Source organism: Petromyzon marinus, chromosome 26, assembly GCF_048934315.1.
Source record: "Petromyzon marinus isolate PM22_M1 ecotype Great Lakes invasive population chromosome 26, UKy_Petmar_22M1.pri1.0, whole genome shotgun sequence".
NCBI classification, from domain to species: Eukaryota; Metazoa; Chordata; class Hyperoartia; order Petromyzontiformes; family Petromyzontidae; genus Petromyzon; species Petromyzon marinus.
In genome coordinates this window covers 12,731,965-12,748,892 of record NC_133692.1, presented here as the reverse complement: position 1 = coordinate 12,748,892, position 16,928 = coordinate 12,731,965, and the positions used below count along the sequence as shown (strand labels likewise).

Sequence of the window (16,928 nt, the reverse complement as noted above, 5' to 3'; positions counted from 1 at the left end):
TATGCCCTCACCGAAGATAAACATCAGTGGAGAGATGCAGGCAAGGCCAATGAGTCAGATGCCTTTTATCACCTCCTGTCGCAGGTGCTAGCTAAAGTGGCCCCTCGGGATAGAGTCATCTTCTTGGGTTACTTTAATGCCCGAGTTGGTAATGATGCTGGCACCTGGTCTGGAGTGATTGGAAGGCATGGGTCATATCAGCTCAATAACAACGGTAGGAGGCTGCTCGACTTTTGTGCAGCCCATGGGCTTGTAATTACCAACACGCTGTTCCGGCATTGGCGCATTCACATAACATCATGGATGCATGCCGGGTCCAAACAAGAACATCTGCTGGACTCTATAGTGATGGGAACAGCAGATGCAGGCCCATGTCCTTGACACAAGGACCTACCGTGGAGCTGATCTGCGCACTGACCATCGACTTGTCATCTGTAAGATAGCCTGCCATTCTTCCACTCGGGTGGTGGGTGTACACGCAGGACCCCATTCGCACCCATAATGGCCTGGTCTCAGCTAGCTGCTAAAAGTTGCAAGCGAGAATTTCATCATCGCTTGTAGCGGCGGTTGGCATCGTTCCTCATTCCTGATGTCGAGGGGAAATGGGCGAGGTTTAGGACTGTCCAGGTGCAGTCAAGGGATAGCTCCCTATTGGTCAACCATGTTATGTATGCCGATGATCTAGTAATTGCTGCTTCCTCAGAGGAGGAGTTGGAGGCGCTGCTGCTGAACCTGGAGCATGCAACTAAGAGGTGGGGCCTTACTATCAGCCCCACCAAAACTAAGCATCTGCCTGGGTATTTTGTACCATCAGGCACTCCAACCCCGCATCTCCCAATTGGTGAGGGGGCAGTTGTGGAGAGAGTGGAAAGTTTCCCATACCTGCACAGTGTGCTCATGACCGGCTCCAGTTTGACAGCAGAGGTCTCGCTCCGAATCAGTTGAGCGGCATTATCTTTTCATCAGTTGGGTAACGCTGTGTTGAAGCTACCTGGTCTGTCGCTCCACACGAAGCTTCAGGTCTTCTCGGCCACAGTCATGCCCTCCCTCCCTTCTCTATGCTTGTGAAACGTGGACTCCCCTAATGGAGCATCTTTGCCGGTTAGAAACATTTTGGCTGGCCTGCCTACGATCCATCCTGGGTTTAACCAGGCTGGATTGTGTGAGCTGCTCACAAATCCTTGAAAGATCTGGACAAAGTCCCATTGATGAACTCCAGCAGTCACGGCAGCATTGGCTGGGTCATGTAGCCCACATGCCCAGCCACCGCGTGCCTAAACAGCTTTTGTTCGGCCGGATAGAGGGGGCTAAATGGGCGCGACACGAGCTAGAAAAGAGATGGAGTGATGTGGTACAAGAGGATGTGGAGCTGAGTGGACATGCCAATGACTGCTACCAGGGGTGTCAAGATCGGCTTCTGTGGAGAAGGTTTGTGAAGGACACTACTGGGCAGTTGTAGGCAGTCACCCTCCAACAACAACAGAGAGCACAGGAGTGATGCTCACAACAACGAGTGGAGCGCCGGGCGGCTAAAACACAGAAAGTTGGCACAGTAGGGGGCACAGGTGGTGCATCGGCCAGTCATCCCAGTCATTCGACCCATGGTGCCTGGGTTTCCCCCGTGACCTCCTGCCAGCGGGCGTTCGACACTTCACGTGGTCTCAACGTGCACATAGCTTGGCACAAGCGCCATGGTGACGTCACCGCCACTTAGTGGCGAATGACGGTTGATGTGATTGTGTGTGTGATTGTGAGTGTGATTGTGTCCACACGTGACGTTGCCGGGAGCAGGCGTTGTGTACAAGAGCTACGCGCAGAACCGCAGTGTCAGGAAGGCCGTCCCGGACGTCACTCTCCCGCCAGGGGAGGACGCTCTCTCCTCCAGCCAGGTGAGAGCAGTGGAGCCGCTCCCATGCTCCAAGAACTGCAGAACATTTAAACAACATCGTTGTCAGCACGCCCTCCCATCGTTGCAGGTATGGGTCGATACATTGTAAAAAAATAGCCGCTCTAGACCATTTGAGTGTGCAAAATTAATGGGCAGGGAGGAAGCTAAATTACCAAACCCCGAATCCCTTCATGGCTTCTCTTCCAGTTGGGCATTCAATTATAATCAATGTTTATAATCATTGCCCAACTGATAATAATCAATGCCTGAATCGTTCATTCGGACATTTATCCACCCCCACCCCTCTCCTTCACCCACCCACCCTCCCCTTCACCCCCCCACCCCTCCTCTTCACCCCCCCACCCCTTCTCTTCACCCTCCACCCCTCCCCTTTACCCCCACCCCTGCCCTTCACCCCCCCCCCATACCCCTCCCCTTCACCAACCCCTCCCCTTCACCCCCACCACCGCTCCCCTTCAGCTCCCACCACCCCTCCCTTTTTTTTACAAGTGAAATGCTACCGGATATTTGCGTTAAAGAGCTTTATACCCCATCGGATTCCTCCACAATAAACACATTCTGATTTTGCTAACTTCAAAAAAAGATTGTATCAAAGAATGTCATTCACAAATGAGCAACAATCTGAAAAATATAGCCACAAATTTATATTTCTTTAAGTCATATGTACACATTACAATCTGGAGACACGAATAGCATATCTACAAGCGTGTGTATACATTTGGAATGCAGTAGGTGCTTTGTTACACTGTGCACTCCTGTGGCGTTTGAGATAAAAACATTATTTGTCAATTTCATTGGCGCTTCCAATCACATTCTGCACTCACACACCCTGTTATCTCTCACCCCTTTTGCTATCTGTCCTCGCTCTAATCTACGCCATATACCCCCCCCCCTACCGTAACCCCTGTTCAGTGGCTCAAGAGGTTTGGTTTGAAGAAGCTACGTCTGGATGTGGAGAGGCTCATGTTGGGACTGGACTGCCACCACCGCCAGACCGTCGTGCGCTCCCTTCGCAAGAGCATCTCCGCCAAGTACTGCAGCATCTTCCCCAGCGTGCGCATCAATGTAAGAGCCTGTGAACGGCTCCCTCCGCCGCCCTCCCCTACAGAGAGAGGGACAACAATTCCTCTGTGGGCCTCGCCAAACAATCAACTACTGTGGGCCTGAAAAAAAAATATAAACTAATTTTTATTTTACCTTGAAAGGCCCACTGAGCTATGTAGCTCTTTTTAAGAAGCGACCTGGCGATCACAAATGACAGCTTCAACGAAGTGGGCTCATCATCGCCGTGTGGACATTTATAGCAGCTGACAAATACTCTGAATGCGTGAAATTTATTGTAAATGTGGAGGGAAAAACCGGAGGGCCCGGAGAAAAATCCACGCGACCATGGGAAGAGACACACACGCAAGCTCCAAATTTCAAATATAAAATGTATCTTTAAAGGCTTTGAGCTAAGTAAAGAATGAAAAAGTGCAATATTTGGTCTTAAAAAGTGCCAGTGGTAAAATACACTGTTTCCCAAGAAACACTAAATTAAAATCTCGAATAAAAATGAAAAAAATTTAACAAGCATTATAAATGCGCCATCACGAACAACGACATTACACTGGGAAAAACACAGTAATACAGATAAGACATGAAGGGAAAATCATATTCTCAATTGTGTCTTTATTGCCAACGGAAGAGTTGTCAAATGAGCAATAGAAGCCTGTAACACTTTAGGCTTCTGTCGCTCGTGAATCTTGCGTTGGCGATGCCGACTTTCTGCGTGCCGCCAGATCCCGATGTCTCTCACGACTCCCACCCCAGTGACTGCACCACTGCCAGTCTCGTGAATCCGTTACGCTTCCACGGAGCGCTCCCTTTTTAAGCGCGGCCTCGTTTGTGATCGCACTCCGTTTGCCCGTTGGGTCCAGCCTTAAAATGCAGTCATATCTGGAATGAGTAATTATGTGCCCTCTTTTTCCGTTATTTTGGCAAGTAGAATTTTTGGTTTGCTTTGCAGTATAAGTTGCAATTTGAGCTGCAAAAAAAAGTTAGAAGGCCAACTTTCAAATGGGTTACAGTAGAATTGAGAAACATTGCTACTGGCACAGGTGGTTCATCGCCACAGAGACGTTCTTGACAATAACATAGGGTTGTACGATCTGGCACGCGAGTACCAATCCACTAAGGGTCATGATGGATCCCCCATGTTGTTCATTTGGCAGTCTGGCAGCACCGGGGTTTGCATCTCCACTCTGGCTCGCACCGGCTTGTTATTTAATTATTACCAGAAAATGCCAAACTTTTAAAGTGATTGAAGATTGAAACGGAACGTATGAATGTCCACGTTCATGTCTTCACAAACTGCCTCTCACGCATCGCCCTGCCGGTCGGCCCAGTGGTGATTAAAACTAAAACTATTTTTTTTATTTGACCAGGCAAGGCCTACTGAGCTATTAGCTTATTTTTCGTAAGAGACCTGGCCTCAAATGATAGCTCAACGAAGTGGCTTATCACGTGGAAATTTATAGCAGCCAAATACACCAAATACGTGTTGGTTCTAAATGTAGAGGGAAAACCGGAGGACCCGGAGAAAAAAATCCACGCAATCACAGGGAGAGAGACACGCAAACTCCAAATATACAGCAGGCATCAAGGTCGGGATCAAACCCTCGACCTCCTGCATACCAGGCAAGGACGATAACACCACAACCGTGGTGCCCTTTAAATAAATAAGTACATAAGTTCTAATTGCATTACTACATAAATTCCGAAGCCTGGGAAAGGCAGTAAAACAACAGCAAATACAGTCCCAGATCACACCAAGACAACACACAGTCCCTCAATAAAATTATACATTAAACTCTTTGGTTCTTTCGGTAAAGTCACGTAGAAAATCAAATAATAATAGAATACGACGTTTCGATTGCAACACAAGCAACCATCATCAGGTAAGAATGAATGAGAAAAAACAAACATAGTAAACTTAGAAACACAATGCAACACAACACAGAGAGCCGGCCAACACAACAGACAACACCTCACCTGGCTGACCACGCTACTCCAAAGAATGACAAACAGAAAGACAGCGCCACTGTGTCGAGGCCTTAAATAGAGAGAGGGGGGAGGGGTTGGGACAGAGGACAATGAGAGTTGTGTAGAATGGGGGAAATAATTTTCACTGAATGCATTTTCCGCTGAGTGCTGCGCTTTTTTTTTGAGGAACGCATCTACCGCCGGCCCGTTAAACAGGGAGACTCGCCGTGCGGACTGTCGCCTACGAATGCTCGGTGTACACGTGCGCGCACATGTGTCGTATCGCCATGCCAGGGCAAAGTGCGGCACCTGCAGTTTGGGCTGCACGAGCTGGAGGAATACGCGGAGGTGCTGCAGCGGGTCCTGCGGCGCTATCTTGCACGCCTCCACTGGCTCCTGTCCGGTAGCGCAGCGCCGCCATCCCACACGCGAGCCGCTTGCACAATGCCACGACGACCTACCCTTATTTTATTTGTTTTATTGGGTGCAATTGTGAACAATAGCCACATCAGACATAATAATTGGATCACTGCAGCTCAAAGAATCAGTCCCTGCAAGGCGTTTCTATCTAAGGCGCTGCCAGCGCAAGCCAAAAACCGCACCGCGGGTCTCGTGGATTTTGCTCCCTGGATCCCTCCGGTTTTATTCCCCCTCCACATTTAGAGTCAGCATCACGCATTTGAGAGTATTTGGCTGCTGCTTGTAAATGTCCACGCGATCATGAAAAGCCACTTCGTTGAGCTGCCGTTTGTGATATGGCCAGGTTGTTTCTGAAAAAGAAGCTAATATAGCTAAGTGAGCTTTACCTGGTAATATAAAAATAGTTTAAAGCGACCATTCACAACTAAGTAGTGGTTATCATGGCACGTTTGGCCAGGTGAAGTGCACTCTGAAGCCAAGTGAATTTGGAGAAGGCTCACACAGGCAGGCGGGAGGTCACGGCACAGTGTGTTGTTGTGGGTTAATAGATTGGGGGGGCAGGGGGCGGCGACTGGCACAATACATTGCTCATGGTTTCTATTGTGTCATCTTTGCTGCACTTTCACATTTCCATTGCTCTGCTCATTGTTGCATCTCGGTCCTCCATTCTTGGTGAAAGTTATGCTGTCGCAAGCTTTCCGGTCGTGGTTATTTATCGATATCGGTTATTTTATCGACCTCCGCAAAAAACAACCAAAGGGCACCACTGACACCTGCCATGTTGTCTTAATCCATGCCACATCAATTCAGGCCTTCCATGCAACCAACCACAGCAGACTCAATTATTCGCGCTAATGAGGGGGAGGACGGTCGCGGATTATTCAAAATCGCAGATCTCTGCCAAAAACAACTAATATTGATAAAAATTATGTTTAAGTTAAGAAAATGTAGTTTGTTCAAATATAGATTTGTAGTAAAGAATCGACCGATCAATGATGCACGTGCTCAGTGATAACACTTTCCTGCTCCCACGCAGAAGACTCGGCCCACTAAGTGGACAGGAGCAGAGCCACGCCAATCAACATCTAACTTCACCGACTGTTGTAAAGATCTGCAACTACTGTACTGTAGAGGCAATTACGTGGATTTCAGATTATCGCAACACATATTTGTTCATGTGACTTGTAATAAACATTTCCAAGAATATCAATGTGGAACTGTTTTTAGATTATTCATTTGGGCTTAAGGGAAAATACATGTGTTATGAATTTATGTCAAAATCTCAGGTGCGCGTTTAATTCGCAAATCAGATAAACCACACGTGAATAATCGAGAGGCTTTGCTAGCCTAAGCAGTGCACAAGTGAGAGAATACTTTTAGATCTTCCAAGGTATCTAAGCTACAAACACGCACATAAAAGCCCCAGCATTGATCATAAAACTAAACTAAACATTTTTATTTTATTTTACTAGGGAAGGCCCACTGAACTGTATAGCTCTTTTTGAGAAGCGACATGGCCACAAGTGATAGCCCGAACGAAGTGGCTTATCATGTAGAAATGTAAAGCAACCAAATACATGCATGTTGATTCTAAATGTGGAGCAAAACACGGGAGGAGGACCCGTAGAAAAATCCTCGTGACCACAGGGAGAGACAGACATACACACTCCAAATATACAGCAAGCGTCAGGGTTGAGATCGAACCCAGGACCTCCTGTATACCAGGCGAGGTAGTTAACATCTCGACAACGTGGAAACAGCCAGCCTGATTGGTTCAACCGAGCACGTGGTGCTTCGTGACGGTAGCCTATGGTTTGAGAGTGTAGAAAGGGCAGAGAGCGTTGCCTGTGACCTAAACACCCAGAAATTGTATGGAAGTAATAATAAGCCAATCAACCCGAGTTCGGTTCCCATTCACGGCCAACAGTCATTTCAACCGGTCAAACCATTCCTGGGCTTTCCCCGAACTCGATTCAGCCTTAAATGAGTACCAGGTGCGCGATGTAGATAAACATCGGCACTTGGGAGACAAAGGCGGCCGGACATGGTGCCGGGCAACCCAGCCTCCTTGTGCGCCGTGCCGGCCTTCACGGGCGTGGCTACCACTCGCCCCAACAGCCTGTTGGAGGCTACAGCAGGGGGCGACCTCACGTCTTGGTATTGCGCGCTCGCTGCCGTGCAGGCAGCCGTTGCGTGTTCGGCGTGGTGCTGGAGGCGAACGTGTGCCTGCTGATCGACGTGTCCGGCTCCATGACGCCTCACCTTTGCGAGCTTCAGCAGGAGCTCGCCAGCCTTGTCTGGGACCAGCTGCGCCACCACTGCACCAGGTGATGATTGTTACGGCTGCCCCCCCCCCCCCCCCCTAACCCTTTTGTCGCTCCACTGCTGGTTTGAAGGCCACCACCATGCCACGGTCCGTTGTGTGTCTGGACCGCACCTTCGATTAGCACGGTTGGCTACGTATGGTGGGAAAGAACATATATAAATACACACAGAGACCCCATAGGCTCGCACAGACACAGAGACTCAACTCAGAGATGCATAGTTTGTTGTGCTTCCCCTGCACCTCCGATTAGCATGGTTGGCTATGTACGTTCTAACCCAAACAAAAACCTATATTATGGATGATATTGGTCGTGAAAGCCTATATGTTAAACTGGTGTGAAAGAAGTTCAACATATGTACGTATATATTGAAAATAAATTGCAGAGATGATAAAAGTCTAATTTGGATTTGAATAGTCACATGGACAGCTGTGAGATAACAGTTTGGGGCTGATTCTTTATGCAACCAGCAATGAGACAGACACGTGATTTAGGTTCACAAAGATCACCTCCGGCGGTGTCTGAAACATTTTACTTACGGCCAAGGTCTCTGTAGCCTCAGGTAGCCCACGCCTAGTCTCTGGTCACGCTCCGATGCCTCTGGCCACCATCGTTCCACCCCACTGCAGTATTTTGTTGGCGACAATCGGCTGGCATTCCAGCCTGCTACAGCTCCACCAACCCCACCTGGGCCTCCGCTGGTGTCCGGCGGGCCGGTGCCTAGCCACCGAAGTCGCGCTCTGCGACCTCCAACCTACGTACATATGTACGACGGCGCTTAACCGATTGCTGATCGGCGTGGGTTAGTGAAGGGGAGCCCACGACTCGATTGAATATCACCTAACAAATATGCCGTGTGCGTTGTACATACGTTGAACTTCTTTCGCACCATATGTGGCCAACTGTGCTAATCGCACCGTATGTTTGAATCAGCTCATCGTCCCTCCAGGGTTAATCCCCGCCATAAGAATGAGGAATTTCCACCATTGTGTCAATGCTCATTTGTATGTATTGCTGCCAGTAGTAACGTCAGCCAAAAGATTCTGCTCCGAAATATCATTGGACTTTATAAGTTGCCACTAAATATACGATTTTAATTTTACCAAGTAAGGCCCACTAAGCTGTACAGCTCTTTTTCAGGAGCGACCTGGCCGTAAACGATAAGTCAACAAAGTGGCTTATCACGTAAAAATTTATAGCAGACAATTACTCTAAATGCACGTTTATAAATATGGAGGGAAAACCCGGAGGACCCGGAGAAAAATCCACGCGACCAAGGAAACCACATGCGTCAGGGTCTGGATTCAACCCATGATCCCTCCTGTATACCAGGCGAGGTAGTTACCATCTTCTACCATCGGGGCTCCTCCAGAAATAAAAAGCCACTTCGGATGGCCACATGGAATGTTCGAACGCTCACTGCGGAGGAGAGGCTGCCACTCCTCTGTCGGGAGCTGGACCGGTACCGCCTGGATCTCTGGTATTCAGGAGGTCCGGTGGACAGTCCTCTACTCGGGGCAGGAGACTGCCTAACAACAAGGTGTGGCTCTTCTTCTGAACAAAATAATGAAGGGGGTGTGGGAGCATGGCGGTGAGGTGTGGGAAGCTGTAAGCCCCAGGCTACTCTGGGCTCGCCTTCCCATCAACCAGAGGCGAGAAGTGGTGGTCATGGTTACTTATGCCCCCATGGGCCAGATCATCTCAATAACGTCAGGAAGCTGCTAGATTTTTGTGCAGCTCATGGGCTTGTAATTACCAACACACTATTCCGGCATCGGCGCATCCACACCACATCATGGATGCACGCCGGGTCCAAGCAAGAACATCTGCTGGGCTACATAGTGACGGAACAGCGGATGCGGGTCGATGTCCTTGACACCAGGACCTACCGTGGAGCTGATCTGCCCACTGACCATCGACTTGTCATCTGTAAGATGCGCCTGCCATTCTTCCACTCCGGTGGTGGGTGTACACCCAGGACCCCAGTCAAACCTTTAGTGGCATGGTCTCAGATAGCTGATGAAAGTTGCAAGCGAGAATTTCATCATCGCTTGCGGCTGGGGTTGGTATCGTTCCACACTCCTCCTGATATCGAGGGGAAATGGGTGAGGTTTAGGACTGTGGCTCATGCAGCTGCAATGGCTGCTTTGAGTACATGGTACAGACCTCCCCAGAGACCCTGGCTGACAGAGGAGGTGTTCAAGCTGACTGAGAAAAAGCGACAGGCCCACTATCAACGGCTATAGCATCCCACGTCGGAGAATGAGGAGGCCTACCGCAGCTTTCGTTCGGAGTTTCGGAGAGCCGTGAGGCGCTGTAAGGATGGGTGGTGGTCGCGGGTTGCTGAGGAGATGGAGTCTGCCTCAATGGCCCGCGATCACAAATCGCTCTTCAATTCCATAAAAAAGTAACCTGCAGCGTCACACCTATTATTAGCGGAAAGTACGGTGATCCAATCTCTGACCCCCAGGAAAAGGTTTGCAGATTTGCTGAGCATTTTTGTGAGGTCCTGGGGAAGGGGAAATCCCTCAGCCAGGAAAACAACGTGGGACAAAGTGGGGATTACCCTGCCGAGGCTGCGGTGCCTCAAATATTGGAAGCAGAAGTCACCCCCTGTGAGTGGCTGGCTTAGGTGCCATCTGTTGAAGAAGTGCTGAAGGTGATCCAGAGTCTGAGACCAGGAAAGGCACCGGGCAGAGATGATCTCCCAAGCAAAATGCTGAGGGAGGGTGGAGTTTGTGCACAGACTGCCCTACATGACATCATAACAACAGTCTGGACCACTGGATGGGTTCCGCAGGATTGAAAGGATGCCCTGGTTGGCCCCCCTCTTTAAGAAGGGAGACCGCACAGACTGTAACAACTACAGGGGAATCTCACTTCTCAGTGTGCCGGGAAAGGTCCTGGCAAGGATTATTCAGCATCACCTTGCTAGGTACACTGAGGATAAGCTTGCTGAGCCCCAATGCGGTTTCAGGAAAGGGCGGTCCTGCACAGATGCCATATTATCTGTCCGTCTGCTACAACAGAGATGTAGGGAATTCCAACAAGACCTATATCTCTGCTTTATTGACCTGGTCAAGGCCTATGATACCATCAGTAGGTCTGGGCTCTGGGTTGTTCTTCGTGCTTTCGGAGTCCCTGACCCTTTTCTCACGATCATTAAGGACCTTCATGATGGTGAGCGGGCCCGGGTAAAACTACGTGGCCGGGAGTCAGAGTCATTCTCTGTACACCTTGGTGGTGCGACAGGGATGTCCTCTTGCACCCATTAACATCTATTTTGACCACGTAGTTTGTGAAGCCTTCAATAGCTGTACCGGAGGAACTTCCATCTGGTACAGATACAATGGGAGGCTGATCGATGCCCGGGTGCGGTAAAGGGATGGCTCCCTATTGCTCAACCATGTTACGTATGCTGATGATCTGGTAATTGCTGCTCACTCAAAGGAGGAGTTGGAGGTGCTGCTGCTGAATCTGGAGCTTGCCACGAAGAGGTGGGTGGGGCCTTACCATCAGCCCCACCAAAGCTAAGCACCTGCCTGGGTAATTTGTACCATCGGACACTCCACCCCCACAACTCACAATTGGTGATAGGGCAGTTGTAGAGAGAGTAGAGAGTTTCCCATACCTGGGCAGTGTACTCATGACCGGCTTCAGTTTAACAGCAGAGGTCTCACTCCGAATCAGTCGAATCGCATTATCTTTTCATCAGTTGTGTAAAGCTGTGTGGAAGCTTCCTGGTCTCTAGCTCTGCACGAAGCTTCAGGTCTTCTCAGCCACAGTCATTCCCTCCCTTCTTTACGCTTGCGAAACGTGGACCCCCTAATGGAACATCCTCGCTGGTTAGAAACATTTTGGCTGCCCTGCCTACAATCCATCCTGGGTTTAACCAGGCTGGGTTGTGTGAGGAGCTCACAAATCCTTGAAAGATCTGGACAAAGTCCCATCAGTGAGCTACTACGGCAGGCAAGGCTGCGTTGCCTGGGCCATGTAGCCCGCATGCCCAGCCACTGCATGCCTAAACAGCTCTTGTTCGGCCGGATCGAGGGGGCTAAACGGATGCGGTATGGGATAGAAAAGAGATGGAGTGATGTGGAGGAGGCTCGTGAAGGACGCTACTGAGCAGTTGTAGGCAGTCGCCCTCCAACAACAACGGAGGGCGGAGGAGCGACGCTCACAACATCGAGCGGTGCGCCGGGTGGCTAAAGCACAGCAGGTTGGCACAGTAGGGGGCACAGGTGGTGCATCAGCCAGTCGTCTTAGTCAGTCGACCTGTGGCATCTGGGTCTGCCCCGTTACCTTCTGCCAGCGGGCGTTCGACACTTCACGTGGCCTCAAGGTGCACATAGCCTGGCACAAGCGTCGTGGTGACGTCAATGGCGGTTGTTATGTGTCTGTGTGCTTGTCTGCACGTGCGTGTGTGTGTGCATGTGTGTGTCTGTGTGCGTGTGTGTGTCTGCGCGTGTGTGCGTGTGCGCAGGTTCAACATGATACGGTTCTCGGGTGACGTGGCGTGCTGGCAGGAGCGGCCGGTCGAGGTGTCGGACGAGTCGTGCCGCGATGCCGTGCGCTGGGTCTCCTCCCTGGTGGCGCACGGCGGCACCGACACGCTGGGGGCGCTGCGGGTTTGCATGCATCTACACACCCACACGGACCCCCCCCCCACACCGTTTTCTGAGCCATGCGGACCGGTGCCGTGGGTATCTTCCATCAGCAGTTGTGTTTCATAACGGCGGTGGACGTATCCCCATCACCCGGGATGTACGTACATATGTATGTACGTATGTATATTAAACTTCTTTCGCACCATACGTAGCCAACCGCGCTAATCGGAGCTGCGAGGAAAGGACAACAAACTAAATACAAAAAGCAGTTCTAGATAAATAAATTTTCGATGTAATATTGTGTTTTTGTCTATCGTAGTGTAGTGTATAGTAGTGTATAATGTAGTGTGTAGTGTAGTGTATAGTGTAGTATGTAGTGTGCAGTGTATGTATAGTTGAACCCCTATTGCATTGTATGTAGCCAACTGCGCTAATCGGAGGTGCGGGGGAAAGACAACAAACTAAACACTATAATCAGTTCTAAAGAAATACTTATTCTATTTCATATAGTGGTGTAGTGTAAAGTAGTTTAGTGTATCGTAGAGTATAGTGTAGCGTAGTGTATCGTGTAGTATGTAGTGTATAGTGTCGTTTGTATTGCAGTGTATAGTGTAGTGTATGTATGTTTGAATCTCTTTTGCACTGTACATAGCCAACCGTGCTGATCGGAGGTGTGGGGTAAGTACAACAAACTAAACGCAAAGAATCTAGTTCTAAAGAAACGAGTTTTGTGATTCTAGATGACGATTTAAAAGTGCATAGCTCCCAGTGGCTTCCTCATATCGGAAGGAAGAGCGTTCCAGACGGCCGCAGAAGCGCATTATTGCTAATGTGCATTGTTCTCTGATTATGCGGTGGTAGTTGCGTTTCTCAAGACCACTGCGTTACGGAAAATTCGCGATATAATAAAGCCCCCCACACGGTGGCCGTCTCTGTTCAATGGCCAGCCAAAAGCCGCCGCTGCTGCTGCGAGGGTGAAGCTGTGAGGGCAGCGCTGTCAGCGCCGCAACACGACTACATTTGTCATGCCAGTGCTAATATTGTCACGCCGCACGAGATATTTATATAAGGTTATTGCAGACCCCCCCAGGACGGATTAGGATATTTGCCAACAGTGTTGTGGTGCACGATCAGAAATTAAACGTTTGCTGTTAGACACGTGACGAAATACAGAGATCCCCCGCGTGTAGCCTTGACAGACTTTTGGGTCAAGTGTTTTTAGCGAGTACATAAGAAGGCCGGCACGGCACACGAGGGGTGGGTGGCCAGCACCACGCCTGGCCGCCTTTGTCTTCCCAGTTGCGATGTTTACACACCGCACCGGGTACTTATTTTTGAGGCACAGTTGACCTAACAGAGGCCCAGGACTGGTCCAGATAATCATCACTGGTGTTGGCCGTGAGTGGGAATCGAACTCGGGTCGCTGGGTTCGTAGCACAGCATGCTAGCTACTCCTCTACCGCTCCTCCTGTTGACAGTTCAAAAAAGACAAAGATCCCCCGTATAGCCTTAACAGATTTTTGGGGCAAGTGCTGTTCATAAGCACCTATGAAGGCCGGCACGGCACACGAGGGGTGGGTGGCCAGCACCACGCCTGGCCGCCTTTGTCTTCCCAGTTGCGATGTTTACACACCGCACCGGGTACTTATTTTTGAGGCACAGTTGACCTAAGAGGCCCAGGACTGGTCCAGACAATCATCATTGGTGTTGGCCGTGAGTGGGAATCGAACTCGGGTCGCTGGGTTCGTAGCACAGCATACTAGCCACTCCTCTACCACTCCTCCTGTTGACGATTCAACAAAGACAAAGATCCCCCGTATAGCCTTAACAGATTTTTGGGGCAAGTGCTGTTCATAAGCACCTTTGAAGGCCGGCATGGCACACGAGTGGGTGGGTGGCCTGCACCACGCCCGGCAGCCCTTGTCTCCCTCGTGGCGATGCTCACACCGCACCGAGTACTCATTTGAGGCTAAGGTGACTTAAGGGAGGCCTAAGACCGGTTCAGTTAATGGTCCCTGGTGTTGGCCGTGAGCGGGAATCGAACTGATGCATAGCACAGCGCGCTAATCACTCCACTACCGCTACCCCTGTTCACAGTTCAATGCACACACGGACACACGCGCACACACACACGCACGTATACGCACACACACACACGCACGTATACGCACACACACACACGCACGTATACGCACACACACACAGATGTTTCCCATGCATGCAACCACACGGTCACTCAAATGTGTGCATTACTGCACAAGTACGTATGAAGACGGCAAGTGTAAAACAGTGAACATTTACATCCAGCCCAGTATGTATAAGTCACTCCGTTAATGTCATTACGCATTTCGAAAGAACAAACGGATTCTCACAGAGAGGCTTTGAAGAAAATTTCGAAAAATACAGGGATGCTACGGTAGTGCGACTTTGGCCATGAAACAGATGCGCTTCTGCGCTTGTTTGGAACGGTCTTCCTTCCTGAGATTAGGAAGCTACTGGGAGCTGTGCACTTTTAATTATAGATTGACAAATTCATTTCTTTAGAACTGCTTTTTGTGTTTATTTTGTTGACCCCCCCCCCCGCATTTTCGATTAGCACGGTTGGCAACGTACGGTGCGAAAGAAGTTCAACATATGTACGTACATTCATAATGCGTCTCTTGACAACGCTGGCAGACTGAAGAAATTTCTGTCAATTCAACATACATACAAATCCAAACGATACACCACACAGCAATCCTTTGTAGTCTTCGCTTCCTTGCAGGAATAGCGAAACTGCACAAACTTTCTCCTGGAGCCCTTTCGTGACCAGCAGACGTCGACATTGGCATTCAGCTCTCCTGAACCACATTGCCATCACATGCAAGAAGAAGTCGAAACCCAGTAAAAAAGTTAAACACGTATACATACCGGGGTTCTTCTTCATTGTGATGCACGGTGACAACCAAACTTGTTCTGCTGCTGCACAACAACTGCAGACAAAGGCATTCTCCCTTCCCCCCATCGATCTGGGAAGGGGTCATTTAAGGGCATGGTAACACATTTATCTATGTTAATTATGTTAATCATACCCTCATACATATGTATGTACGTTGCACTTCTTCCACAAACATACTTAGCAAACCCTGATAATAGGAGGTGCAGGGGCAGGGAAAGGACAACAAACTAAACACAAAAAGCAGTTCTAAGGATCTGAGCTTTCAATCTAGATGATTTAAAAGTGCACAGCTCAGGTGGCCTCCTAATATCGGAAGGAAGAGCATTCCAGACGGCCGCAGAAGTGCATTATTGCTATGTACAGTTTGATCTCCTGCAATGCGGTAGTTGTGTTCCTGAAGAACACCGTGTTATGGTAAAATCGCGTTATTATTATTGTTACGGTCCATTCTCCTATAACGAGGTGCCAGTTGCATTCCTGAAAAACACCGTGTTATGGAAAAAATGCATTATAATAAACAATATATAATATAGGGTAATTCAGCAGTCCGCGATAACACGTGAGAAATGCATAAGCACTCCGAAAAAAGACTGAGGCGCATGGTTAGCATCTAAAAGCATCCAGCAGCATCCCAATGCCTTGTGTGATGCTACGCCGAGGCAGCCGTACGACCGCTTATTCCTACTCGCGCAATGTCGTTCCGTTCGTTCAATTGCATTATATCCAATTCGCCATCCGTGTTATAAAAAAATGCGTTCCCAAATACGTTAATCAAATTATACCCAATTAGCATCATGAAAACAACATGCAGCGTTACAGGAGAACCAAACTGTACGATAAAATAAATAAGTAGACCTCCGAGGTCATCTCTCCACGTACGGGTAACATTCGTTTAGTCCACCGACCTTCAGGGCTCCTTGAGCAGCCTTCCCTCATTTAAAAAAAGACGTGAATTCATAGATCGGGTTTGGAAAGCCCAACGGCTGATAGGACTAAAAGATTCAAATCCATTTTCAGGAGGAAAGAAGCACGGGCGGTGAATTAACGTTGCGGTGTTGCCTGTACAACGATCCATAACAACGCTCGCGTCCACAGCCATTGACTTGCTCACCCGCACGTGCGTTCGTGCGTAAAGAATGCCTCATATTTTTTAATCTTGACGAAAACCTACTCTTTTTTTACGCTTTCGAAAAACCCGTGACATCTGCCACGATCCTCTCCCTCTACAAAAAGCGTTTGTGGCATATTCCCCCCCCACCCTTCCTTTATACATTCATTCATTATCCTTTCTTCAAAAGTTACCGACCCGGCAAAGCTACGCATTGCTCAGAGCAATTACACCCTGCGGGGGGGGGGGGTCGTGGTGCGGTGTCGTTATAGACGGGAGTGCTTGTATCACAAGTCAGTGTGTAGTGCACATAGCCTGGCACAAGCGCCCTGGTGACGTCACCATCACTTAGTGGCGAATGGCGGTTGTTGTTGTAGGGGGTACAGCTAGTGCATCTGCCAGTAGTCATCTCAGGCAGTCAACCCATGGCACCTGGTGGGTCTGTCCCCGTGACCTGCCATCAGCGAGCCTTCAATACTTCACGTGGCCTCAAAGTGCACCTGGCCTGGCAGAGGCGCCGTGGCGACATCACCGTCACTTAAGTGGTGAATGGCGGGGTATTGCTATTAGCAGGCTGCCAGTCAGCACCCATGCCCGG

General features: G+C 49.4%; 1 protein-coding gene across 2 annotated transcripts in view; it reads left to right on the top strand.

Annotated features, from left to right (window-relative positions):
• VWA3A (von Willebrand factor A domain containing 3A) overlaps nt 1-16,928 on the top strand; it is a 137,339-nt gene that overhangs the window by 111,865 nt on the left and 8,546 nt on the right. For both annotated transcript variants that reach the window (XM_076069946.1, XM_076069945.1), the window contains exons 24-28: nt 1,792-1,889; nt 2,822-2,974; nt 5,228-5,336; nt 7,536-7,680; nt 12,161-12,305. In XM_076069946.1, coding sequence (XP_075926061.1) covers nt 1,792-1,889; nt 2,822-2,974; nt 5,228-5,336; nt 7,536-7,680; nt 12,161-12,305 — 650 coding nt within the window. The remainder of the gene's footprint in view (nt 1-1,791; nt 1,890-2,821; nt 2,975-5,227; nt 5,337-7,535; nt 7,681-12,160; nt 12,306-16,928) is intronic.